The sequence below is a fragment of the Hirundo rustica genome, assembly GCF_015227805.2.
Source record: "Hirundo rustica isolate bHirRus1 chromosome 1 unlocalized genomic scaffold, bHirRus1.pri.v3 SUPER_1_unloc_2, whole genome shotgun sequence".
Lineage (NCBI taxonomy): Eukaryota > Metazoa > Chordata > Aves > Passeriformes > Hirundinidae > Hirundo > Hirundo rustica.
Window position 1 is genome coordinate 1 of NW_026690165.1, and position 27020 is coordinate 27020.

Consider the following 27020-nt stretch of genomic DNA (forward strand, 5'->3'; position numbering starts at 1 on the left):
CTCTAAAATCCTTAATTCTTTGAAGTTTGTCTCCCCAGATGAGAGAAGTGCAACCAGATGCCCTCCTCCCTTGAGCTTGCCCACTTCTTTTGTTTTTCTTAAGTCCCCAGTCATCAGCGTCTTCGAGCAGCTTATGGTGTCCTGTTCTTTTGAGCCTTCCGATGTTTGCATTTTTGTACTGGAGTTTCTTACGCATGGTAACATAAACTAACAGATGAATTTTGCATTCCTCTCTGGAGGAGGGACAGTTGATGGACTTCTAGTTGGACCAGTGGGGTCGGAGAGGTGGCAACCTCATTCTCCAATCCCTGCCCCAATCCATGAGAAATTCCACTACAGAAATGCAAACATCAGAAGGCTGAAAAGAACAGGATGACATTTATGGGAAAAAATTCTGTAAGTAAAAAGGAACAAAAGGAAAGAAACCTGTGAGAAATGACCCGCTCACTTTTAAAATTTTAAAGATTAATTAAATCTCAACAACACAACAAAAAGACTGAATAAGGAAGAAGGGACGGCGCTGGGTGCTCAGCTGCAGCCAGACGCACATCCACAAAATGGCGGCTCTGCCTTTTATACCCCTGCTGTTGCAGCAGCCAAATCCAGATCCAGAGCAGTCATATATCCAGACATTTTCCTTCTGTGTCCCGGGCTGCTCCCAAAGCTGCCAGTCGACTCTTCCCGGCTGTCCATTGGTGGAGACCTTCCTGCAGCCTGTTTGGAGGTCAGCTGTTGTCATGCCAAGCCTCCCCGGTGACAACTTTCCCCATTCCCAACCGCCTCATTGAAACATGAATTCTGAAGAATTAAGGATTTTAGTGAGAGGAATGACAAGATTTGTCTTTACAAGCAAGTCCTGGGTCTGCTGATAGATAAAATCAGCACTGAGAAATGAGAGAAACAATGGGAAGGATTCTACTGATTGATGAATGGAAAAGAAGATATTTGCCTTTACAATCAAACTGCAGGTTCGTTTATTAAAGGAAATTGGATATTAAAATATGAAAGCAACAGTGGGGAATACCCATAAATCCCATAAGAATGAAAAATTAGGGGGTTATGCATTAAAAGGGGAATCTTAGGTCTTAGGCATTTTGGGAAGCCTGTACCTGTCAAGTACCTCAGCCAATGGGGAAAGAGAGAGGGAAATACGACCGGGACTTTGGGTTAAAAGGAGGCTGCGTCCTCCAAAACCTCGAGAGGGAAAGCCCACGGGGGAATGGCTGTGGAAACTCTGTCCCTGTACTCAAATAAAGTTTCAAGGCTGTTTTGTGGACACTTGGCTTTCCATAGCTTGGCTTTTCCCCACATGCTGAAGGTGCTGGGTAGGGCTTAAAGAGTGACTTAAAGAATGATAAAAGGATATAAAAGTATTTACACAGGATGATAAATGCAGCTGGAACCAGTGGAGAGAGAGATAAAGGGAGCTCCAGGGTGGTTTTTGACAAGTGCTGTAAGGGAAGGAGCAGTGCCTACCGAAAGCAAAAGTTTGAGGTGAGGTAATCTGAGATATTTTGGCTCTCAGAACAAATGACCCCTCAGATCCCTTTTTAGGAACTCTCCAGAACAATGAAAGGATTTCCGGAGAGAAACAGAGCCATGCAAATGATTTCTGGGAAAAATGCTTATTGCTGTGTTAAATCAGAGGCCCATTTTCATGAATATGTATCATTTTGGGGGATAAAATCCATATGGCAAAGTCGCCCCTGACCTCCAGGACCAGGAGAGATCGGCGGTGAGTGCGAGCTGGTAAAGAATTGCAGCTTTGTGATCCCTCCAGTTCTGTCAGGGAGTTGGGCCAATCTGGGTATCAGGGGCTGGGGGGACACTGGGGACACTTGGGGTGGGGGACAGGGGAAAATGGCATCAGGGCTGGGGCCATGGGGGGCACTGGGGGGGACCCTGGGGTGAATGTGATGTGGGATTGCAGTCCTGGGGGAAGGTGGGGGGCACTGGGGAGATGGGAGTGGGGCTCACGGGCTCTGGGGGGCAGCAGGGGGGGCTGGCAGTGTGACTGGGGCCATGGGAGGGCTGGGGGACACTGCAGGGGGCAGGGGGTGATCCCCGGATTTGGGTTGGGGTCCTGGGGTCTATCATTTCCAACAAGCCCAAAGGGGACACGGGACTGGGAGTGGGATTGGGGTCTGAGGGTGGGCTGTGGGGGACATTGGGGGGTCAGGGAGTGACCAGGGCGTTGGAGTCCTGGGGGCCCTGAGGGGACACTGGGGAAATGACACAAGATTGTGGGTGTGGGACTGGAGTTCCAGGAGGGGCTGGAGGACACTGGGGTATCCAGAAGTGACCCCAGGATTGGGGCTCAGGGACCCAGCATGTGTCCAGGGGTCTCCTGGCCAGGAGTGCCTCCCTTCCCCTTGGGCTGACCCCACTCCCTTCCCCCATGTTCCCTCCATGAGGAACCCTCCCTGTGTCACCTCTGTGTCCCCTCTGTGTCCCCCAGTGTCCCACACTGCTCCCGGTGGCCTCTCCCCTCCATGGCCCCCCTGGCTCACACCCTGGCACTGCTGGAAATGACCTTGGCCACTGTGGCCATTGATGTGAAGTGGATGGACACGGCCCCGAACTCCTTCGATGACCAGTACCTGGGCTGTGGCCCTGCCATGACCGCGGCGTTGCCGGCCCTCAACCGCTCTGAGTTCCAGAAGAATCCTCTGTTTGCCGAAGTTTGGCTTAAGGCTGTGGCTGAGTGGAAGGACCGGGGGTCCCGTGTGTCCCCTCTGTCGTCCCCAGCCCAGGCCATTGCTCTCAGGGCCTACACCATGGAGGAGATGCGCTTGTACCAGCAGTTCAACGCAGCCATGCGCGAGGCTGGAAGTAGCAGCTGGAAATACCGGAATGAATTCCACTTCAAATCGCTGCATTTCCTGCTGACCCAGGCCCTCCAGAAGCTGAGACGACCAAACCAGTGTTATGATGTGCACCGGGGGGTGAAGAACACCCAGTTCAAGGTGAATAAAAATGACAAAGTCCGCTTTGGTCAGTTTGCATCATCGTCCATGGATATAAAGGTGGCCTGGAAATTTGGGCATGGCACTATATTCAAGGTGAACACGTGCCACGGCGTGGACATCCAGGGATTCACCAGCTTTCCAGAGGAGGAGGAGGTGCTGATCCCACCCTTTGAGACATTCAAGGTCACCGATGTGAGCAAGATAGGGAACACAATGGTTATTGATCTTCAATCCACTGGGAACGCCAGCAACTACAACTGCGAGTGGCTGAAAGGTGACATCATGGGGACAACCTGGAGGGGTTGGGGACACTGAGTGAGGGTTGGGGACAAGGACACACGGTGCTGGGGACACCCATGGGCAGGAGGGGACAGTGGGTGGGAGACAGGACAGCCATTGCTGGGTGCAGGGGATGGGGACACCCAGTGCCAGGTGAGGGGGACAGGGACATCCAGTGCTGGGGACACCCACTGGGGTTGGGGGGACTTGGCCACCCATGGCTGGGTAGAGGGGACAAGGACCTCCTTCTGGCCCCTCTGACGCCCACATCCTCAGGGCTCCTCCCTCACCCCTGTCCCTCCCTCCATTGTCCCCCTGACCTCCCTCTATGTGTCCCCAGGTGGGAGCCTCCCCAGGAACTCCCCCCACCTCGGGGTGCTTCTCCTGGCCACCGTGGCCATGGCAGTGCTCACCGGAACCCTCTGAGCCACGAGGCCACCAAGGTTGCTGTGGTTTTGGAGGCCACTGTGGCCACCATGCCCACAAATGCCACCAGGACCTGCAGAGAAATGAGGTCACCAAGGCTACTGAGGTTTGTTGTTGTAAGAGAAACAAAAGAAGTGGCCAAGCTCAGGGGAGGAGGGCATCTGGTTGCATTTCTCTCATCTGGTGAGACAGAAACTTTAAAGAATTAAGAATTTTAGAGGGGTTATGATTTTAGTTAGTGATAAGCTTTTCTGAAATTAGCTAAAGTAGACATGTAGGCTTTGCTGAAATTAAAGGTTCGTAATTAACTGAGAGAAACTGGGTTTGGGATCACTCTTCTGTGTTAGAATAACTGATGACTTGTCAACTTTATGTTTGGTTAGCTGTGTTTATAATGAAGAATACAGAAACTGATCAATAGCTTTTAGGAACATAAGGCAATTGTAGGCCTCCACTGCCCAGAAACCCATTGAACAGTCACGAAGACAGGAAATAGGAGTCCTACCAAGCATTCATTTGTCATATTTGCATTGACATGGTAGAATGGTTAGAATGAGGAAGACTTCCTTACTTCCTCATTTTGGGGACCCATCCCCATGAAAAGGAGCACCGACCCATTTCAAAGAACAAACGACGCATGCTTCATTGCCTTTTAGCTAATTACCATAAGAAGAGGGGAATGGGATGTACCGTGGTTATGAATATGCATTTGTGTTTGGGGTATTCAATGCTTTTGTAAATAAAAGGACTCTGTGATTACCTGTAAATTGCGGTGTGTATTTGGGAGCTATCCTGCACACTGTCCTGCGTCGTCATAAACATACACTTTCTAACTTTCAACTGTGAGAGAGTTTTTGTCCATCACAGTTGAGTATCGAAACTAGATCAATACCCATATTTTCTTTCATAAATCACTGGCAGTTTCTCTCCAATGGGCAGAGATATTGTGATAACTGGGCTGATAAAAGACAGGGCTGGGGGAGCTGCCGGCGCTCTCTCTCCTTCGGCTTTGGAGGAGGGCGGTTGGAGCTGCTGCTTGGAGAAGGGAATTCACTGCTGCTGCCAGAGCCCAGCCCAGAGCTGCTTCTTCTGCCGTGGGGTGAACTTCTGCTTGTGAGAGCAGCTACTGAAGTGGGATCTCATGAGGATCTACCTCACTAGAAAAGAAGGGCTGTGCTCGGGTGCCTGGCATCCTGAGCGCACGTCTCCCTGCCCTGTTGGGATCCGGGCTGCAGCTGCCCCTTCCCTGTTGCTCCTTCAGCACTGCTCCGAGTTTTTACTGCACTGTAGCCCCTCAGCCCCTGCCTGCCGAGACGTCCTGCCGTCCCAGTTTGCTGTTTCCGTGAGTCCTGCTGGGGCACTGGGATTGATTGCCCCAGGCCTCTGTGAAGCGAATCCTCCCTTCCAAACCTTCCCATCTTTCCCAATTAGGGGGGAGATGATTGTTTAGATTTGTGTGTAGATTTGAGTAAATGTGTTTGTGATGGACTAAGTGATATTAATCCCATAAGATGCTTGAACAGAGATGAGAAGCCGTCTGTGCCAGTGAAGAAGTGAGAAGATATCTCTGTGCCTTGAGATGAAGAATCCTTTGCCTTTAGAGAACAAACACTCCACAAGCACAGGTCATGGAGTCGGTATGCTTTACTTGGCACCTGGAGTAGCTCCGTCAAAGATGTGCGCCCCAAAGAGAGCAGGCGCTCTCTTGAAATGCACTTAAGTTCAAACATCTTGATGAAAGTTTCAACATTGCCTATACATATTCAAGAGTATCCCCGCCTACTCTAGCTCCATATGTTAATCAGCTTCTTTTGGTCTGCGCTTGCGCATTGTCTCCTGGTGGTCTCCCATATCCCCCTTGAACCTGTCATTTCCCTGCAAAGTTCAGATGTTCAGGCTGTCAGGGTGTCCTGGTTTGGGACAAATTTGGGAGAAAACCCCTGTAGAGGATCCCTCTAAGGAAGCAAGCCCAAGTGGCCCCTCCCTCCAACTGCTCCGGTAAAAAAAACCCTCTTTGGAGAAAAGTGGAAAAAACTATTTTACTAAACAAATGAAGTGCATACAAGTATAAAGAATGAATACTATGAAACAATAAAACCTCTCGTTCTGAAGTGAGATGGCAAATTGAGAAAGTTCTTGCCAAGGCTGTAGCTCGGCTCTCTTTCAGTCTCCCATCAGTCTCAGTCCCGCCAGCGCTGCTGGAAAATGCCGACGTCCAGGCCCCGGTGGGCCGCAGGTGCAGCCCCCAGTGCTCCCCTGGGTTTTCAGTCCAGAGCAGGTTTAAACAGTTTCAAGAAAAAGGAAAAAAACAGTCCAGGGAACTTCTCTGCCCTAGCTAGCTGAAACTAACTAAAAGCAAAAAAAAAAATCTCTGTCCTGCAGTCTCTCCAAGCCTCCACCGAACACACTGTCTGCAGAAGAATGTGTTGGAGTCAGGCAGTTTTCTCAAAACAAACTCCGCCCTTCTCCTTGCTCTTAGAACCAGTCTTAAAGGCACAGGACTCAATATACAGCGCAAACAGAACAGAGGATTGGGGATACAAGCATCATAAAGTTACCCTAGGACACAGGGTTATGCAAGAGACTTTGCGGGGACCCATCTCTCCTATTAACCTAAAGGTCAGGAGTTCAAACACTCTGGTTCAACCACGAGGGTTCTGTGGCACACTTCATGTCTGCAGAGATATCAAGACCCATTTTGAAGACACAGACAACAATTTCTCCTGAAGACCCCTACCCACTGAGTTGTTTAGCAAAGATATCCCCATCCATCTCCCCTACAAAAGTCCTTCCCTGTGAGGGCAGTGACGCCCTGGCACAGGTTGCCCAGAGAAGCTGCAGCTGCCCGGTCCCTGGCCATGTCCAAGGCCAGGTTGTGGGGCCTGGAGCAGCCTGGCCCAGGGGAAGATGTCCCTGCCCATGGCAGGGCTGGCACCGCACGGGCTTTAAGGTCGCTCCATCCCAAACCATTGCAGAGCCCCGGAGCTGGGATGGGGCAGGGCGGGCGCTGGGCAGAGCTGCCAGCTCGTGCTGCCACCTGCTGGTGGCACCCGGAACTGCAGCTGAGGGCAGCGTAGGCGCAGTGCCGCTGTTTAACCCTGCTCACTGCTGCCCTCCGGTGGGCAATTCCAAAACCACAACTCCCAGAATCCCCAAATCCAGAGTGGGACAGGCTGGAAGGACCCAGAGTGGGCACCTGGGCCAAGCTCCCAGCTCATGCAGCACCATCCCTGAGCACAGAGTTGGATCCACAGCAGCCCAGAGCTGGACATTGCACTGGGCAGACCTGGACATGGCACTGGAAAGAGCTGGACATTGCACTTGACAGAGCTGGACACGGCATTGAACAGAGCTGAACATGGCACTCCTGATGTTCCTCACCATGCAGAACAGAGCTGGGCACGATCACTCCCTGACCTCTCAGCCCCTTCTCCTCCCGATGCCCCCTGGATCCCTCCTGGCCCCAGGACACACATCCAGCTCCACTGGTCACCTACCAGCACCCCCAGGTCCTTCTCCAGAGCTGCTCCAGCAGGTCCCCCCCAGCCGGGCATGGCACTGGGGGCTGTCAGAATTCTTTAACAGAATTATTTTGTACGAATTTTTAATAGAGTGGCTTTGCAAAACGGCCTTGGTGGCCACAGTGGTAGCAGTGTGTGTGGCAACCTTGTTGCTCAGGGAGTCTTGGTGATGATGTTGGCCACAGTGGCCTCAGTGACATCGGTGACATCGGTGACATCAATGACATCAGTAACATCAGTAACATCAGAAACATTGGTGGCCTCGTGGCTCAGAGGGCCCCGGTGGCCACTGCCAGTGCTGTGGTGGCCAGGACGAGTCTTCCGAGTTGGTAGGGGGTCAAGGGGACGCTTCCACCTGGGGGAAAAAGAGGGGCGTCAGGGGGGCCATGGGGGGATTGAGGGTTTGGGGAGGGTATAATGGGGGATAAGGGGTGACAGGAGAGATGGGGGCCACGAGGTGACAGGTGTGAGGGTGGTGGGGTATGGGGGGGTACAGGGGCCAAGGAGGTCAGAGGAGTCATGATGGGCTTAGGGGTGACAGGGGTCAGGGGGAGTCAGGGGGTGACAGGGAGTGACAGGGAGTGACAGGGGTTCAGGGTGTGCCATGGGGGTCCCAGCCCACTCACATCCAGTGCAGAAGGCCTGTCCCCACAGCATTGCCTTTGGTAGACAGGGATGGGTCAGAACGGGAGCGTCCCAATCCCTGTCCGTGTCCCTGTCCCTATCCCTGTCCCTGTCCCTGTCCCTGTCCCTCTCCTCCCTTGGCAGGGGTGTCCCTGTCCCCTCCCAGATGTGGGGGTCCCCATCCCTATGCCCTGTCCCTGGGGCATTCTTGTTGTCCCTGTACTTGGTGTCCCCAGCACTGAGTGTCCTTGTCCCCCCACACACAGTGGGTGCCCCTCTCCCTGTCCCTAGCCCCAGTGAGTGTCACTGTGTCCCCTGTGCCTTACTGTGGGTGGCCCCATTCCCCCAGGCTGTTCCCTGTGCTGTTGCCTTACAGCCACTCGCAGTTGTATTTGCTGTAGGTCCCGGTGGAGAGGAGCCGGATCCATGTCGTCTTCCCATCCCAGATGACTTGGGTGACCTCAAAGGTTTCGTATGGTGGGATCAGCACCTCCTGCTTCATTGGATACATGGAGAAAGCCCGGATGTCCACGCCTTGGCATGTGACCACCTGGAATATGGTGTCTGTCCCAAATTTCTGAGCAATCTCTTTACGCGGAAACATTGATGTGAAATGACCAAACCGGACCGTCTGGCCACGCCGCGCCTGGAAATGAGTGCCAGGAACACCCCAGAACACGTTGCGGCACTGCGGGTTCTGAGCCTGCCTCAGCTTCTGCAGGGCCTGGGTCAGCAGGAAATGCAACGTTTTGAAGTGGAAGTTCTTTCGGTATTCCTGGGGGGAGCGCCCAGCCCTGCGCACGGCCTCGTTGAACTGCTGGTGCACGTCCTTGCTCGAGTAAGCCATGACAGCGATGGCCTGGGCTGGGGACGACAGAGGGGACACACGGAAGCCCCGCTTGCGCCACTCAGCCGCAGCCTTCACCCAGAGCCGGGTGAACAGAGGATTCTTCTGGAACTCGGAGAGTCTGAGGGCTGGCAAGGCCGCGGTCATGGCAGGGCCGCAGCCCCGATACTGGTCATCGAAGGACTCCCAGGCCATGTCCAGGGGCACCACATCAATGGCCGCAGCGGCCATGGCCACTGCCAGCAGTGCCAGGGTGTGAGCCAGGGGGGCCATGGAGGGGAGAGGCCACCAGGAGCGGTGTGGGACACTGGGGGACACAGAGGGGACACACTGAGGGGACACAGAGGGGACACTGAGGGGACACTGTGGCACCCGGGGGTACATGGGAAGGGTTCCCCTATGAGGGACTGAGGAGGGGCACTGGGGTCAGCCCAGGGGATGGGGGGACAGCTCTGCCTAGAAGACCCCTAGACACATCCCAGGATGCTGATCCCAAATCCTAGCGTCATTCTTGGACTCCCCAGCGTCCCTCAGACCCCCAGGACCTTGATTCAAATTCTGGGCTCACTCCCTGTGCCCCCAGCAGTGCCCTCCGTGACCCCAGGCCCACAATGCCCTCCCTGGCCCCACTTCTGTGTCCCCCCAGGCTCGTCCCTGTGCCCACCAGCCCCATAATTCCACTCCCAGTCCCATGTCCCTTCCCCCAGGTGTCACCCCAGCCCCTCTGCAGTTCCCCAGTCCAAACCCTGGGGTCAATCCCGGACCTTCCCAGTGTTCCCTCAGTGCCCCACCCATTCCCAGTCCCATTCCCAGTCCCATGTTTACCCTTCCAGTGTCTCCCCAGTGCTCCCCAGGACCTCAATCCTGCTCCCAGACCCTCTGCAGCCCTCTTGTGATCCCGGACCCCTCAGGAACCTCTCCCAAAGTCCTAAAGCCAATCCCTCATCCCACCTCCAATGTCCCCCAAAGCCTTCTCCCAGACCCCAAATTCACTCCCAGGCCTGTGACCCCTTTCACTCAAAGACCCCCAGTGCAAATCCAGGAGTCACCCCCTGCCCACACAATGTCTCCTTGGAGCCCCCCATAGCCCATCTCTGCAATCCCAGTCCCATGAACCCCCCAGGTGTCCCCAGAGTCCCCCCAGCCCCTGATACCGAGATTGGCCGAACTCCCTGACAGAACTGGAGGGATCACAAAGCCGCAGTTCTTTATCAGCTCTCGCTCGGAGCGGATCTCTCCTGCTCCTACAGGCCAGGGGGGGCTTTGCCACGGGCTATTTATCCACCAGAGTCATAAATATTCACTGCAAATAATTTCTTATGTAATACAGAACCAGCAGTTTTTTGGGAATTAATTTGCACGGCTCCGCCTCCTTCTGGAAGTCCTTTTCTGGTACTGGAGGATCATCCAGAGGGGTCCCTGGGGGTCGTTTTCATGGAGTGCCCCAATATCCCCAATGGAATCTCTCCTGGAACTTTTCCTTTGTGCAAGCGCTGCTCCTTCTGTGATCCAGAACTTGCCAAAACCCCTCACTGGAGTTCCCTTTGTCTCCTGCTCCACGGATTTCAGCCATGTTTAACCTGCCTTTGCACACTTTTACATCCTTCTCTTGCTTTTGCCTGTCAGTCTTTTAACCCTATCCAGCAACTTCAGGAGAATCCAAAACTTTCTATTCTCCATTTAATTTCTCACCCTCCATGTCCCAAATCCCAGTGTCCCAAGTGCCCCCCGAGCCCCCCAGCCCCACTCCCCACTGCTCACGCAGTTGCTGTCACACCTCAGACACCACATGGGGTCCCCTATCAGATGACATCCCTGCGGGCACCCCGAGCCTGGCCATGATCTCCTGGGGAGTGCCTGCGTGACTTCCCCGGCCTTGTTGGGGCAGCAGGAGAAGTTCTGGAGGCCAAAACAGGGATCCACTGACACCAGGAGAGCCCTGAACCCTTGTTGGTGTGGTGGCTCAGGAAATCCATTTGCCAGCAATCCCCAGCAGTGTTTCCCCTTCCAGGGATCCCTGGAGGTGATGGGTTTGGATTCAAAGAGTTCTTTTTAAAACACAATGGGCACTGTTCTGTACCAGACCTGAGCATTCTGTCCTACGGACACCGAGTGTCTGAGGCCGCAGACCCGTCCCCATCCCATCGATTCCCCGGGGGGTTGCTGGGGCTTTTTTCCTTTACAAACCACAGCATCGGTTGGGGTGGGCCTGACCTGGTTATTGGGCATTAGCACTCACCCTCTGTCCTGGTTTAGGGACGTATTTGGGAGAAAACCCCTGAATGGGATCCCTCTGGGAAGCAAACCCAAGTGGCCTCTCCCTCCCACAAGTCCGGTAAAAGAACTTCTTGAGAGAAAAGTGGAAAAAACTATTTTACTTAACAAACAAAGTGCATACAAGTATAAAGAATGAATAATATGAAGCAGTAAAACCTCTCATTCTGGAGTGAGATGGCAAATTGAGAAAGTTCTTGCCGTGGGTGGAGCTCGGATCTCTCAGTCTCTCATCAGTCCCAGTCCCTCCGGCGCTGCTGGAAAATGCCGAGGTCCAGGCCCTGGTGGGCCGCAGGTGCAGCCCCCAGTGCTCCCCTGGGTTTTCAGTCCAGAGCAGGTTTAAACAGTCCCAAGAAAAAAAAAGGGAAAAAAAACAGTCCAGGGAACTTCTCTGCCCTAGCTAGCTGAAACTAACTAAAAGCAAAGAAATAAATCTCTGTCCTGCAGTCTCTCCAAGCCTCCACCGAACACCCGGTCTGGAGAATGTGTTGGAGTCAGGCAGTTTTCTCAAAACAAACTCTACGCTTCTCCGTGCTCTTAGAGCCAGCTAAAAGGCACAGAGATCAATATCCAGCACAAACAGAGCAGACGATTGGGGATCCAAACATCATAAAGTCACTCTAGGAAACCCTCCCAACCTCCCACCCTCTTTACTGTGGGCTTTTAGATAAGCAGCCAATTTTCAATCCGCCCAGCTCTATCCTGGGCCCACCTCTGGCAGGGGAATTCCTTTCTCAGGAATTAACAGCAGGATGTTTTGTAGCAGAACCTCTCGGGCAGCTTTATTGCAAGTCAATTTCCCACACGGATTTGGCAATCCCCCAGCTGGTGTCCCCTGGATTGCGGTACGGCCGCTTCTTTGGGACAGCTGGCTGGTGTCATGGAGGGGATCAATATTCCTTGTTGATATTTAATCGGAAATCCCTGTGCTGTCAATAGACCTCTTTCATTCCCTGTGGCTGCACGGGCATGAGCAATGCTCAAAGTACACGATAAGTGAGCTCCTGTGTTTGCTCTTTCTCCTGCTGCCAATTCCAGAGCTCTTTGTGGCACCGCCAGCTCGGACAAAAGGCCCCTCCGGTGCTTCTGGAAAATGCCAAAGTCCAGGCCCCGGTGGGCCACAGGTGCAAACACCCCCTTGGTACTCCCCTGGGTCTTTTCAGTCCAGAGCAGGTTTAAACAGTCCCAAGAAAAAAACAGGGGAAAAAAAAGAAAAAAAAAGAAAAAAAAACAGTCCAGTGAACTTCTCTGCCCTAGCTACCTGAAACTAATTAAAAAGAAAAGATCTGTGTTCTCCAGTCTCTCCAAACCTCAGTCAAACAGCCAGCCTGGAGAAAAGTTTGTAGGAACGAGGCAGTTTTCTCAAAACAAACTCCACCCTTCTTCTTGCTCCTCCTTTGCTCCCAGAACCTGTCTTAAAGGCACAGAACTCAATCTCCAGCACAAACAGAACAGAGGATTGCGGATACCAGCATCATAAAGTCACCCTAGGACAATGTGTTTTAAAAAGAACCCTGTGAATCCAAACCCATCACCTCCAGGGATCCCTGGAAGAGGAAACACTGCCGGGGATTGCTGGCAAATGGATTTTCTGGGCCACCACACCAACAAGGGTTCAGGGATCTCCTGGTGTGGGTGGATCCCTGTTTTGGGCTCCAGAACTTCTCCTGCTGCCCCAACAAGGCCGGGGAAGTCACGCAGGCACTCCCCAGGAGATCATGGCCACGCTCGGGGTGCCCGCAGGGATGTCATCTGATAGGGGACCCCATGTGGTGTCTGAGGTGTGACAGCAACTGCGTGAGCAGTGGGGAGTGGGGCTGGGGGGCTCGGGGGGCACATGGGACCCTGGGGTTGGGGTCATGGAGGGTGAGAAATCAGAGAGAGAATAGAAAGCTTCTGCTCCCCAGGAAGTTCTGCATAGAGCTTACAAGCAAACAGGCAGAAGCCTGATAAGGGTGTAAAAGTTTGGACACAGCAGGGAAAATCCATCTGGAACCAGAAAAGAAACAGATAAAGGAACTCCAGTGAGGGTTTTTTGACAAGTTCTGGAGCACAGAACTTCCCTGACTTTGTGCAGCAATGCCAGCAGAAAGCAAAAGTTCAACAGGAAGCCATTGCAGAGGCTGAAGCACTCTATGAAAACCACACCCAGAGACCCCACTTTGTTTCCTCTCTGAGCCAATAGAAATGATTTCCTAAAAAAGGCAAAGTCATGCAAATTATTTCCGGGAAAAGTGCTGTTTCTGTGTCAAATCGGAGCCCCACCAAAATGAATATTTATGACTCTGGTTGATAAATACCCTGTGGCAAAGCCTCCCCTGGACCCACAGGACCAGCAGAGATACGCAGTGAGTGCGAGCTGATAAAGAATTGTGGATTGTGATCCCTTCATTCCTGTCAGGGAGCTCACTCCAGCCCATTTCTGTACCAGGGGTGGGGGACACTGGGGACACTTGGGAGGTTCATGAGACTGAGGGGTTCATGAGATTGCACTCCTGGGAGCAGGGGGAATCCCAGCACTGGGATTGTGATCATGGGGAGCTCTGGGGGAAAGAGGGGGGGGACAGGGGATGGTGGGAGTGGGGTCATGGCGAGGCTGGGATACACTGGGGGTAGGGGGTGGTGCTTGGATTTGGGTTGAGGTTGTGGGGCAGCACGGAAGAAATTGGGGACAGGGAGTGGGATTGGGGTGTGGGGATGGGCTGGGGGGAACACTGCGGGTCTCAGGGAGTGACTCCAGGATGTGGGTCAGGGTCCGGGTGGGGGGGGTTCGGGGAGTTGTAATCATGGGAGTAGGACTGGGATTCTGGAGGGGCCAGGAGGACATGGTACTGTGGGATTGGGGACTCTGGGGGATTGGGGGACATTGGGGAGGCACAAGTAACCGCAGGATTGGGGATCAGGGACCCCAGACATGTCCATAGGTCTTCTGGCCTGGAGTGCCTCCCTTTCCCCTGGGCTGACACCACTCCCCTCCCAGTCCCCCCCTGAGGAAACCTCCCTGTGTCACCTCAGTGTCACCTCTGTGTCCCCTCAGTGTGTCCCCTCTGTGTCCCCCAATGTCCCCTCTGTGTCCCCTCAGTGTGTCCCCTCTGTGTCCCCCAGTGTCCCACACTGCTCCCGGTGGCTTCTCCTCTCCATGGCCCCCCTGGCTCACACCCTGGCACTGCTGACAATGACCTTGGCCACTGTGGCCATTGATGTGAAGTGGATGGACACGGCCCCGAACTCCTTTGATGACCAGTACCGGGGCTGCGGCCCTGCCATGACCGCGGCGTTGCCGGCCCTCAACCGCTCCGAGTTCCAGGACAATCCTGTGTTCGCCCAGGCCTGGCTTAAGGCCGTGGCTGAGTGGCAGAGGAAGGGGTCCCCTGTGTCCCCTCTGTCATCCTCAGCCCAGGCCATCGCTGTCATGGCCTACTCAATGAAGTACGTGTACAGGCCGTTCAATGAGGCCGTGCGTGAGGCCGGGAGCTCCCCCCAGGAGTACAGGGACAACTTCCATTTCAAAACGTTGCATTTCCTGCTGACCCAGGCCCTGGTGAAGCTGAGGGAGGATCAGAATGCGCAGTGTGGCAACGTGACCCGGGGTGTGCGTGGCATCTGCTTCATGGCGCACCATGGCCAGAGGGTCCGGTTTGGTCATTTCACGTCGACGTCGCTGAGCAAAGATGTCGCCAAACGCTATGGGACAGACACAGTATTCCAGGTGTACACGTGCCACGGTGTGGATATCCAGGCTTTTTCCTACGATCGAGGTAACTGTGAGGTGCTGATCCCGCCATACGAAACCTTTGAGGTCACCAAAGTCACCCGGAAAGGGGACAAGGCAGAGATCGAGCTCAGCTCCACCGGGACCGACAGCAAATACAACTGTGAGTGGCTGGAAGGTGACACCACAGGGGACAGCCTGGGGGATGAGGACACCCGCCGTGGCCATGGGGCCACTCATGGTAAGGCACAGGGGACACAGTGACACTCACTGGGGCTGGGGAGAGGGAGGGGGCCACCCACTGTGTGTGGGGGGGACAAGGACACGCAGTGCTGGGGACACCAAGTACAGGGACAACCATTACTGGCATGTGGACAAGAATGACCTGGGGACAGGTCATAGGGGTGGGGACCCCCACAGCTGGGAGGGGACAGGGACACCTCTGCCAGGGGACGACAGGGACAGAGACAGGGACAGGGACAGGGACAGGGACAGGGACAGGGACAGGGACACCACCGTTCTGACCCATCCCTCTCTGCCAAAGGCAGTGCTGTGGGGACAGCCCCTCTGTACTAGACGTGGGTGGGCTGGGACCCCCATGGCTCACCCTGAACCCCTGTCACCCCTGTCACCTCATGATTCCCCCTGACCCCTGTCACCCCTAAGCCCATCATGACCCCCCTGAACTCCCTGGCCCCTGTCCCCCCCATACCCCCCGACACCCTGTCACCTGTCAGCTCATGGACCCATCCCTCCTGTCACCCCTAACCCCTCATTATGGCCCTCCCCAACCCCCTCACTCCTCCAGTGGTTCCCCTGACACGTTTCTTTTTCCCCCAGGTGGGAGCGACCCCTTGGCCCCCTTCCACCTTGGAGGACTCGTCCTGGCCATCACAGCACTGGCAGTGGCCACCGGGACCCTCTGAGCCACAAGGCCACCAACATCACTGCCGTCACTGTGGCCACTGTGGCCAACATCATCACCAAGACTCCTTGAGCCACAAGGCTGCCACAGCCACTGCAACCACTGTGGCCACCAAGGCCATTGTGCAAAGCCAGTCTATTAAAAGTTTGTACAAAACAATTCCAATAAAGAATTCTGACAGTCCCAAATGCCACGCCCGGCTGGGGGGACCTGCTGGAGCAGCTCTGGAGAAGGGCCTGGGGGTGCTGGTGGGTGACCACTGGAGCTGGATGTGTGTCCTGGGGCCAGGAGGGATCCAGGGGGCATTGGAAGGAGAAGGGGCTGAGAGGTCAGGGAGTGACCTGAGGCAGCTCTGTCCTGCACAGTGAGGCACATCAGGAGTGCCTTGTCCAGCTCTGCCCAGTGCAATGTCCAGCTCTGCCTAGTGCCATGTCCAGTTCCGCCCAGTGCAATGTCCAGCTCTGTTCAATACTGTGTCCAGCTCTGTCAAGTGCAATGTCCAGCTCTTTTCAGTGCCATGTCCAGGTCTGCCCAGTGCCATGTCCAGTTCTGGGCTGCTCTGGATCCAACTCTGTGCTCAGGGATGGTGCTACCTGAGCTGGGAGCTTGGCCCAGGTGCCCACTCTGGGACCTTCCAGCCTGTCCCACTCTGGGATTTGGGGATTCTGGGAGTTGTGGTTTGGGAATTGCCCACCGGGGGGCAGCAGCGAGCCGGGTTAAACAGCGGCACTGGGCCTGGGCTGCCCTCAGCTGCAGTTCCGGGTGCCACCAGCAGGCAGCAGCACGAGCTGGCAGCGCTGCCCAGTGCCCGCCCCACCCCATCCCAGCTCCAGGGCTCTGCAATGGTTTGGGATGGAGCGACCTTAAAGCCCGTGCGGTGCCAGCTCTGCCATGGGCAGGGACATCTTCCCCTGGGCCAGGCTGCTCCAGGCCCCCCAACCTGGCCTTGGACACGGACAGGGACCAGGCAGCCACAGCTTCTCTGGGCAACCTGTGCCAGGACCTCACTGACCTCACAGTGGAGGATTCCTCTCATGATCCCATCTCAGTCTCTCAGTGGCTTCCTTTGGATTGGCTCCAGCAGCTCCACATCCTCTCTGTGCTGAGGCCCAGAGCTGGCAGAGGGATCCGAGTGGGAATGTCTCATGCTGGGAAGGGCTCAGTGCTTGCCCCACTGCCATCCCAGAACCAACAGCCCACACGGAGCACGCCAAGGGCTCCAGTGGCTCGCTCTCTTTCTCCAAAGAGGAAACACTCCTGCCCGACGGCAGTGCAGCAAAGCTTTCAGCCGACCGGCAAGGCGCGGTGTTCTGAGCCCTCGGCAGCCAAGACGGCTCCCTTGTGGCAGGCATCATTTCTGGTTCTGGATGTGCAGGAACTGGAAGAGGCTGGATCAAAGGAGCGGGGTCTGCGATAGGGATGGACTTCCTGATGAACGGGGAGGATCCCGATGGAAGAGTTCGACCCATCACAATGGACAGACTTGACGCAAATGTGGAGAACAAGGATGGCGCGAATGAACTCAACATGTCAGTTCCCCCCTTCAGTTTGTTGTTGGGGAGGATGAAGCCAGAAAGCCCTATAAATATGACTGCTTAGATTCTGAGAATGTGAAACCTATAAGTGAGATAGAATTGAAAGCAAGTTTTGATGTTTGAGATGTCCTAGCTACTGGATGTCTGGGAAAACAGTTTGGTGGACAGCTGAAGGTCACCTGCGGCTAGACCCAGAGGTCAGATGGGATGTTCTGTCTCACCCCTCAATGTATGGTCCATCCCACACCTGTAACCCTCCCATGAAGTATCGGGTCTCTGTAACCCCATTGGCCCAAGTCTTGTTCCAGCCCACCTTGAAGCCCCCTTATCAGGGGGCTGCGAGGGTGGGTTGGTCTCTTTGGTCTCTTTGCTCTCTCTCGTTCCCCTCTCCCTCTTCGCCTGGCACCCTTCCCCAAGGACTTTCCTCTCTTGGAATTTCCTCTCCCTACCTCTCCCTTCCCCCACTCCCTAGGCCTTGTCACGAGTTGCGCCTGGCAACTCAAAGCAAGGCCTCCCTCACATCCTTTACAATAAATCTCATCTTCTAAAACCCAGCTTCAGAGATCTCTTGTCTACATTCATCCACACCGTCCTGGAGTTGGCAGCAAAGCAATATCTACAGTTTGGGATATTTAAAAGGGCCCCATAAAGTTAACAAAAAAGAGGGGGTAAAATCATTATTAATAAACTAAACTTCCCTTATGAAATGATTCCACCTTTAAATTTACAACTTTCCCAACCCACACGTTCACGTCTCCTTTTAGCCTGGGAGATCGCACTCCCCACAGCTGTCCATGATGGAAAGGGGTCGCCCACCCACAAGACACTAAAATGTAAAACAAAACAAAACTGCCTGGATCCCGGGCAGCTTCCCCACCAACTTCAACTCAGGAGCTCTGGCAGGTCCAAGCTGCCCAGAAGGTGTCTTGTGGGGTCGTCAGCACCGAGTCGGTCCTCGATCCCCTTGGAGAGTGTCGGCTCTGCCGTCAGCAAGAAGCTTAATAAAACTTAAGTCCTGCTTCAGAGTTCTGTCCAGTGCCGTGTCCAGTTCTGCCCAGTGCCGTGTCCAGCTCTGCGCTCCTCAGCACAGGAGGGCCGTGGAGGTCCTGGAGCAGGTCCAGCAGAGGCTGTGAGGATGATGAAGGGACTGGAGCGTCTCTCTCACCAGGCAAGGCTGCAGGAGCTGGGGCTCTTCAGCCTCAAGAGGAGACACAGCTGACCAGGGTCCTCATCCCTGTGTATTTGATGCCTTAGGATTTTGCTTTTATCTTTTTCAGATCCTGTGCTGCTTTAGTGTGTAATTGTAAATCTCCATCGCCTGTCAGCTGCTGTTCTCCCGTTCTATTTAGACAAAACAATTCCTCTCTAGGCCTGAAACATATAAATAAAAGTGAATTGAGGTGTTTGCAAACCTGGGGGAATATGACTTCATTACCTGAAGCTGCAATTGGAGGCATCACCCCTGATGTATAAACAAACCAAACCGATAACTGAGTGAAAAACTCGTGGCCATCGTTCATCTTGGGTGCAGCCTCTCGGAGGCTTCTGCCTGCCCAAGGTGTGTCTATTGGCGGCTTTGAACAAATCCCCGCTTTTATTCTGGTAATCGTGCCTGGCCTCTGTTCCAGCTAGCCACTGCAAGGCATCCTAGAAACAGACAAATAGACTGCACCTTCCCGCTGCCTCAGCCAGTGGGGAAAGGAAGAGGGGAATGTGCAGCCGGGAGTTTGTGATAAAAGGAGGCTGCGTCCTCTGAAACCTCGAGAGAGAAAGCCCACGGGGGAATGGCTGTGGAAACTCTGTCCCTGTATCCAAAGAAAGTTTCAAGGCTGTTTTGTGGACACTTGGCTTTCCACAGCTTGGCTTTTCCCCACATGCTGAAGGTGCTGGGTAGGGCTTAAAGAGCGACTTAAAGAATGATAAAAGGATATAAAAGAATTTACACAGGATGATAAATGCAGCTGGAACCAGTGGAGAGAGAGATAAAGGGAGTTCCAGGGTGGTTTTTGACAAGTGCTGTAACTGAACGAGCAGCGCCTACCGAAAGCGAAAGTTTGAGTTGAGGTCGCCTGAGATATTTTGGCTCTCAGCAGAAATGACCCCTCAGATCCCTCTTTAGGAACTCTCCAGGATGACAAGAGGATTTCCGGAGAGAGAGACGGAGCCATGCAAATTATTTATGGAGAAAGTGACGGGTGTGTGGCAGCGAAGAAGCCCATTTGAACGACGGTGTAGAGTTAGGATGGATTGATTCCATGTGGCAAAGCCCCCCTCGACCTGCAGGAGCAGGTGAGATCCGCAGTGAGTGTGAGCTGGTAAAGAATTGCAGCTTTGTGATCCCTCCAGTTGTGTCAGGGAGTTGGGCCAATCTGGGTATCAGGGGCTGGGGGGACACTGGGGACACTTGGGGTGGGGGACAGGGGAAAATGGCATCAGGACTGGGGCCATGGGGGGCACTGGGGGGGAGCCTGGGGTGAATGTGATGTGGGATTGCAGTCCTGGGGGAAGGTGGGGGGCACTGGGGAGATGGGAGTGGGGCTCACGGGCTCTGGGGGGCAGCAGGGGGGGCTGGCAGTGTGACTGGGGCCATGGGAGGGCTGGGGGACACTGCAGGGGGCAGGGGGTGATCCCTGGATTTGGGTTGGGGTCCTGGGGTCTATCATTTCCAACAAGCCCAAAGGGGACGCGGGACTGGGAGATGGATTGGGGTCTGAGGGTGGCTGTGGAGGACACTGGGGGGGTCAGGGATTGACCAGGGCATTGGAGTCCTGGGGGGCCTGAAGGGACACTGAGGAAATGACACAAGATTGTGGGTGTGGGAGTGTGGTTCCATTGGGGTTGGAGGACACTGGGGTATCCAGGAGTGACCCCAGGATTGGGGCTCAGGGACCCCAGACATGTCCAGGGCTCCTCTAGACAGGGCTGCCTCCCCTCTCCTCGCACTGACTGCACTGTCCCACCTCAGCCCGCATGGAGGGACCTTCCCTGTGTCCCCGGGTGTCCCTCCATGTCCCTCAGTGCTCCCCCATGTCCCCTCAGAGTCCCCTCGGTGTCCTGCCCCCATCAGTGTCCCCCTGTGTCCCCCAGTGTCCCACACTGCTCCTGGCAGCCTCTCCCCTCTCTGGACCCGCTGGCTCGCACCCCGGCACTGCTGGCCATGACCGTGGCCACCGTGACCACCACGGTGGTGGCCCTGGACATGGCCCTGGACTCCTTCGATGACCAGTACCGGGGCTGCCGACACGCCATGACCCAGCTGCTGCCGGCCCTCGAGCACTCTGAGTTCCAGAAGAATCCTCAGTTGGCCCGGCTCTGGGTGGAGGCCGCGGAGCGGTGGCAGAGGCGGGGACCCCCCGTGACCCCTCTGTCCCCAGCGCAGGCCATCGCCCTCATGACCTACACCACCAAGGACGTGTCCAAGGAGTTCAACGCGGCCGTGCGCGTGGCCGGGCGCTCCCGCCGGGAATACCGCCACAACTTCCACTTCAAGGCGCTGCATTTCCTGCTGACCGACGCCCTGGCCACGCTGAGGGACGCTCGGGGCCCGCGCTGTCACCACGTGTTCCGGGGGGTGCGCGGGCTCCGGTTCCAGGCGCGGCCCGGCGACACCGTCCGCTTCGGCCGATTCACGTCGACGTCGCTGCGGAAAGAGATTGCTCAGCAATTTGGGACGGACACGGTGTTCCAGGTGCAGACGTGTCAGGGCGTGGACATCCGGGAGTTCTCCTCCTCTCCCGGCGAGGAGGAGGTGCTGATCCCGCCCTTCGAGACCTTCAGGATCACCGGGGTCAGCCAGGAAGGGGACAGGGCACAGATCCAGCTCCGCTCCACCGGGACCTTCAGCAAATACAGCTGCGAGTGGCTGCGACGTGACATCACGGGGACAACCTGGGGGACAGGGACACCCAGTGTGGGTATGGGGACAGCCATGAGAGGGCACAGGGGACAATGACACCCACAGGGAATGGGGACAGGGACAGGGACAGGGACAGGGACAGGGACAGGGACAGGGACAGGGGCACCCACTGTGGGTATGGGGACAGCCATGAGAGGGCACAGGGGACAATGACACCCCCAGGGATTGGGGACATGGACCGGGACACCTGTGACAGGTCACAAGGATGGGGACTCACACACCCATGAGGGCACAGGGACACACCGGCCAGGGGAGGTCAGGGACAGGGACGGGACCCCCCTGTGCTGACTCTGTCCCTGCCCTCTGCCCACCAGCTCTGTGGGGACTGGCCCTGAGAGCTCAGCATGGGTGGGCCAGGACCACCCTGACCCCCTGAACCCCTGGCACCCCCCTGACGCCCCTCATGGCACCCCCTGACTGCCCCTGAGTCCTGGCACCTCGAAAGCCCACCATGACCCCCTGAAACCCCTTGCTCCCTGCATCTCCCCATGGCCCCCTGACACCCGATCATCCCCACAGCCCCGGTGGCCCCTCTGACCCCCAATCCCCCCCTGCACCCCCCAGCCACCAGTCACCCCTGACCCTCCCCCTGCCCATGGCCCCCATCTCTCCTGTCACTCCTAACCCTGTGTTGTGGCCCCCTGCCACCCCCTCACTGCCCCCATGGCCCTCCTGACCGCCCTGGTCCCCACCCCCCGTGGTCCTCTGTCCCACCTGAACCCCCCTCATGGCCCCCCCTGGACCCCTGGGACCCCTGACCCCTCCCTGACCCCCCTCAACCCCCTCACAAACATGGAACCCCTCACCTCCTTCTTTTTCCCCCCAGCTGGGAGCATCCCCAGGGCCCCCTCCCACCCCAGGGGGCTCCTCCTGGCCACCACAGCCCTGGCAGTGGCCACCAGGATCATCAGAGCCATGGGGCAACCAAGGTCACTGTGGTCTCCACCATCACCGAGGCCACCAGGACCCCCAGAGAAATGAGGCCACCAAGGCTACCGAGGCCACCGCTGCTGTTATGACGACCGTGTCCACTACGGCCACCGTGAGGCCACTGTTGCCACCACTGTGGCTATGGTCACTGTGGCTACTCTGGCCATTCTGGCCACCACGGTCACTATAACCACCAGGGCCACCGTGGTCACCAAGACCCCTGGAGTGACAAGGCCACCGCAGCCACGGTGACCGCTGTGGCCACCAAGGCCACTGTGCAAAGCCATTCCATTAAAAATTCTCTCAAAACAATTCCAATAAATAATTCTGGCAAAGCCAACCAAAAGGAACAGTTCTTTAGCAGGGCTGGATGTCACTCCCCACACCAACACTCGTGGGAACGTCTCTTTCTCTCAACCTCGCGCAGGATCCTCGGGGAGCGTCCCCTTGCCGAGGGAGGGAGCTCTCACACATTCCATTCCAAGCAGGAATATGGGAGAGGAATCACCTGGGGTTGGTGATTTGGGCTGGTTTTAGCCCAGTTTAGCACCAGTGCCATGCCTGGCTGGGGGGGACCTGCTGGAGCAGCTGTGGAGAAGGACCTGGGGGTGCAGGTGGGTGACCAGTGGAGCTGGATGTGTGTCCTGGGGCCAGGAGGGATCCAGGGGGCATCGGGAGGAGTGAGGACAGGAGGTCAGGGAGTGACCGTGCCCCTGTGTCCGGCCCAGTGAGGCACATCGGGAATGCTGTGTCCATCTCTGCCCAGTGCCGTGTCCATCTCTGCCCAGTGCAATGTCCAGTTGCACCCAGTGCAATGTCCATCTCTGCCCAGTGCAATGTCCCGTTCTGCCCAGTGCCGTGTCCATCTCTGCCCAGTGCCGTGTCCATCTCTGCCCAGTGCCGTGTCCATCTCTGGTCTCCTCAGGACAGCAAAGACCTGGATCTCTGGAGCTCCTGGAGGGCAGCACGGATGATGCCAGGGCTGCAGCATTTCTTTCACCGGGTGACAAACGACAGAGAGAACGGAAATTTTCCCTTCCCCTGAAGGCGCTGCACAGGGCCTGAAGACGAACGGGCAGACGTGATAAAAGGATGTGGAGGTTTGCGCACAGGATGATAAACGTGGCTGGAACCCGTGGAGGAACAGATAGAGGGAACTCCAGTGGGGTTTTGGCAAGTTCCCTGACAGGAACCGACAGCACCTGTGGAATAAAGCATTCTAGGAGAAGTCCCTTTGATATCGGAGCATTGGGTGGAAACGACCCCCAGAGACCCCATTTTTACCACTCCCCAGTGCCATAAAAGGACTTCCAGGGGGAGGCGGGGCCATGCAAATTATTTCCGGGAAAAGTGCTGTCTCTGTCTTAGATAAGGGACTCGTTTTAATGAAAATGTGTAATTCCAGTGGATTAGCACCCCGTGGTGCAGTCCCCCCGAGGCGCAGGACCGGGAGAGATCCGCTGTGAGCTGATAAAGAATTGCGGCTTTGTGATCCCTCCGGTTCTGTCAGGGAGTTCACTCCGGCCCGTTTCGGTACCAGGGGCTGGGGGGACACTGGGGACATTGGGGGGTTCATGGGACTGTGGGGTTGGGGTCTGGGGGGACACTGGGGGTGTCACCGGACTGGGATTGGGGTCCTGGGATGGGCCGGGGGCAGCGATGGGGGGCACAGGGCTGTGGGAGTGGCAGTGGGGTACTGGGGGACACTGGGGGGCACTGGGGGGCACATGGGATGGGATTGGTGCCCTGGGGGGACAGCGGGGATCTCATGGGACTGGGAGTGGGGTTGGGGTGTGGGAGGGGGACAAGGGGGACACTGGGGGACCCCAGGCCTTGGGTCAGGGTCCTGGGGGCAGGGGGTCACTGGGAGGAGTACAAGGGACTGGGAGAGGGATTGGGGTAAAGGATGCACTGGGAGACTCCGGGAGGGGGGGACACGGAACTACGGGAGTGGGATTGGGGTGGCGGGGGACACTGGGGTTGCTGGGGGTGGTGTGAGGAAGTGACCCCTGGATTTGGTATCTGGTACCAGGACGTGTCCAGGGGTCTCCTGGCTGGGGCTGTCCCCCCTCCCTTGGCTGACCCCACTCTCCCTCCCCAGCCCCTCACCAAGGAAGCCTCCCCATGTCCCTCAGTGTCCCCTCTGTGTCCCCTCAGTGTCCCCTCAGCATTCCCTGGTGTCCCCCAATGCCTTCCCTGTGTCACACACAGTGTCCCCTGTGTCCCCTCAGTGTCCCCTGTGTCCCCTCAGTGTCCCCTCAGCATTCCCTGGTGTCCCCCAATGCCTTCCCTGTGTCACACACAGTGTCCCCTCTGTCCTCTCTGTGTCCCCCAGTGTCCCTCACTGCTCCCGGTGGCCTCTCTTCTCCATGGCCCCCCTGGCTCACACCCTGGCACTGCTGGCAATGGCCATGGCCACTGCGGCCATCATAGAGTTGTCCCTGGACATGGCCCCGAACTCCTTCGATGACCAGTACCTGAAATGTACGGAGAGCATGCCCAAGAAATTCCGGGAACTCCAGTTCTCTGACTTCTGTGAGAATAAAATGTTTGCCAAGAACTGGACGAAGGCCAAGGCCGACTGGGCAGCAGGGGGTTCTGTTTCACACTCTCTTACCCAAGACCAGGCCATCGCCCTCTGGGCCTACACCATGAAGGAGTTGGGCTTGTAACAGCAGTTCAATGTGGCCACGCGTGCGGCTGGAAGCAGCAAATGGAAGTACCGGAACGAATTCCACTTCAAATCGGTGCATTTCCTGCTGACCCAGGCCCTCCAGAAGGTGAGATGCCCAAACCAGTGTTATGATGTGCACCGGGGGGTGGGCGACATCAAGTTCTCAGTGAATAAAAACGACGAAGTCCGCTTTGGTCAGTTTGCGTCGTCGTCAACGAGCGAAAATGTGGCCAAGGGTTTTGGGCAGGGCACTCTATTCAAGGTGCACACGTGCCACGGCGTGGACATCCAGGAGTTCTCCAAGCATCCAGAGGAGGAGGAGGTGCTGATCCCACCCTTCGAGGTCTTCAGTGTCACTGATGTCAGCGAGGAAGGGAACACAGTGGTCATTGAGCTTCAATCCATTGGGAACACCAGCAACTACGACTGCGAGTGGCTGAAAGGTGACATCATGGGGACAACCTGGAGGGGTCGGGGACACTGAGTGAGGGCTGGGGACAAGGACACACGGTGCTTGGGACACCCATGGGCAGGAGGGGACTGTGGGTGGGAGACAGGACAGCCATTGCTGGGCACAGGGGACGGGGACACCCAGTGCCAGGTGAGGGGGACAGGGACATCCAGTGCTGGGGACACCCAGTGCTGGGGTTGGGGGGCCTTGGCCACCCATGGCTGGGTACAAGGGACAGGGACCTCGTTCTGGCCCCTCTGACCCCCACATCTTCAGGGCTCCTCCCTCACCCCTGTCCCTCCCTCCATTGTCCCCCTGACCTCCCTCTTTTTGTCCCCAGGTGGGAGCCTCCCCAGGAACTCCCCCCACCTCGGGGGGCTTCTCCTGGCCACCGTGGCCATGGCAGTGCTCACCGGAACCCTCTGAGCCACAAGCCCACCAAGGTTGCTGTGGTTTTGGAGGCCACTGTGGCCACCATGCCCACAAATGCCACCAGGACCTGCAGAGAAATGAAGACACCAAGGCTACCGAGGCCTCAGTGGCCACTATGGTCACTTTGGCCACTGTGACCATTGTGGCCATTGTTGCCACTGTGGCCACTTTGGCCCCTAGGACCACTCTGGGCCTAGGAAGCACCATGGTCACCACGGCCATTGTGGCCACTGTGACCCATGAGGCCACTGTGGCCACTGTGGTCACCATGGTCACTGTAACTACTGAGGCCACCGTGGCCACTGTGGTTCCAAAGTGTTCATGGTCACCACGGCCACCACAGGCACTGCAGCCACCACGGTCACTGTAACTACTGAGGCCACCATGGCCACTGTGGTTCCAAAGTGATCACAGTCACCACGGCCACCACAGGCACTGCAGCAACCATGGTCACTGTAACAAGGGGTCCGTCCTGGGGAAGCCCCCCGAGAGCTGCCCAGGACAGAGCGGTGCAACGCCAGCAGGACCATCGAGGGCAGGGCTGGAGCTGCCGGGACAGCCCAGGACAGCACGGACAGCAGGGAGCGGGCAGTGCCTGGGGCTGCTTGGGCACTTCCCAGTAGAGGGGCTTGGGGGTGGTCATGTCACAGTGACCTCCTGAAGCTGCTTGGCTGCCTTGCCTGATGCATCCAAAAAATTGCCGCTTGCTGGCACAGAGTGGGAAAAAATTGCTGCTTGCTTGCCTGGTGCATAAAACGTTCATCAGAAATTTGATCCTGGCTCACCTGCCATATCGAAAGTTGAACAATTTGCTGCTGGGTCACCTGATGAATCCGCTACAGCTCTTTTAACACATCTTGTGTGGGGTGCCTCATTTCTTGCTATAAAGCACTTCCTGGTGTGTTCAATAGTGGTGACTCAAAGCTTTATGTTTCAGACCTCCATCTTCAGAGAGGCAAAGGAGAAATGTTCCTCCCTTTTTCCTCTGCACTCCCTTTTCACTGCAGCCCCTCACAAAGGACCTGGAGGGGTTGCTGGAGGGGCTGGAAAATGTCCAGGGAAGGGCTGGAGCTTGGGAAGGTCCTGGAGGACCTGGAGTGGCTGAGGGAGCTGATGGGGGCTGCTCAGAACAATTAGAAAACCATGAATGGTCAGTTTGGGGCCAGTTCCATAGTTCCTCCTTTGAGGCAACACAACAGAAGAAACATTGGGAGGAAAAAAGAAGAAAAACCATCAGAAAGGAAAAGGATGAAAAATTAAATGGAGAAAGGGGGACAGAGCACCATCACCCATTCACTTATTAAAAAACTGATGTTTTGTGAAAAACAACGTTCATGTTCTTAGAGAAATTTATAAGTTTGATAAAAATTAAAGAAAAACAAAAGAGAGAGTTAGGTGAGACAAAAGCAAAATACAATTTCTCGGCCGAGGATGCTTGGACGTTAGTCAGCCAGCATGCCTGCTAACAAAAAGTTTTAGGGAGAAAAGTGTCAACCTGTTGCATA

The 27020-nt window shown here is 56.0% G+C and overlaps 4 protein-coding genes and 1 pseudogene across 4 annotated transcripts; 4 read left to right on the forward strand and 1 right to left on the reverse strand.

Annotated features, from left to right (window-relative positions):
* The first annotated feature begins 1686 nt into the window (after nucleotides 1-1686).
* Nucleotides 1687-4441, forward strand: LOC120766071 (NAD(P)(+)--arginine ADP-ribosyltransferase 2-like). The gene is made up of 3 exons (XM_040091440.1): nucleotides 1687-1735; nucleotides 2459-3243; nucleotides 3589-4441. The coding sequence occupies exons 1-3, from the start codon at nucleotides 1692-1694 to the stop codon at nucleotides 3672-3674; spliced, it is 915 nt and encodes a 304-aa protein (XP_039947374.1). The 5' UTR covers nucleotides 1687-1691; the 3' UTR covers nucleotides 3675-4441.
* Nucleotides 4442-8189: 3748 nt separating this feature from the next.
* Nucleotides 8190-8939, reverse strand: LOC120766073 (NAD(P)(+)--arginine ADP-ribosyltransferase 2-like). The gene has a single exon (XM_040091442.2). It carries the CDS (start codon nucleotides 8937-8939, stop codon nucleotides 8190-8192), a length of 750 nt encoding a protein of 249 aa, XP_039947376.1.
* A 5176-nt stretch (nucleotides 8940-14115) lies between these two features.
* LOC120766070 (NAD(P)(+)--arginine ADP-ribosyltransferase 2-like) lies at nucleotides 14116-15578 on the forward strand. The gene is made up of 2 exons (XM_040091439.2): nucleotides 14116-14893; nucleotides 15493-15578. Exons 1-2 carry the CDS (start codon nucleotides 14116-14118, stop codon nucleotides 15576-15578), a joined length of 864 nt encoding a protein of 287 aa, XP_039947373.2.
* Nucleotides 15579-16996: 1418 nt separating this feature from the next.
* On the forward strand, nucleotides 16997-22009 carry LOC120766045 (erythroblast NAD(P)(+)--arginine ADP-ribosyltransferase-like). The gene is made up of 3 exons (XM_040091419.1): nucleotides 16997-17106; nucleotides 20200-20981; nucleotides 21855-22009. Exons 1-3 carry the CDS (start codon nucleotides 16997-16999, stop codon nucleotides 22007-22009), a joined length of 1047 nt encoding a protein of 348 aa, XP_039947353.1.
* Nucleotides 22010-23360: 1351 nt separating this feature from the next.
* On the forward strand, nucleotides 23361-25935 carry LOC120766072 (NAD(P)(+)--arginine ADP-ribosyltransferase 2-like; annotated as a pseudogene).
* Nucleotides 25936-27020: the final 1085 nt, after the last annotated feature.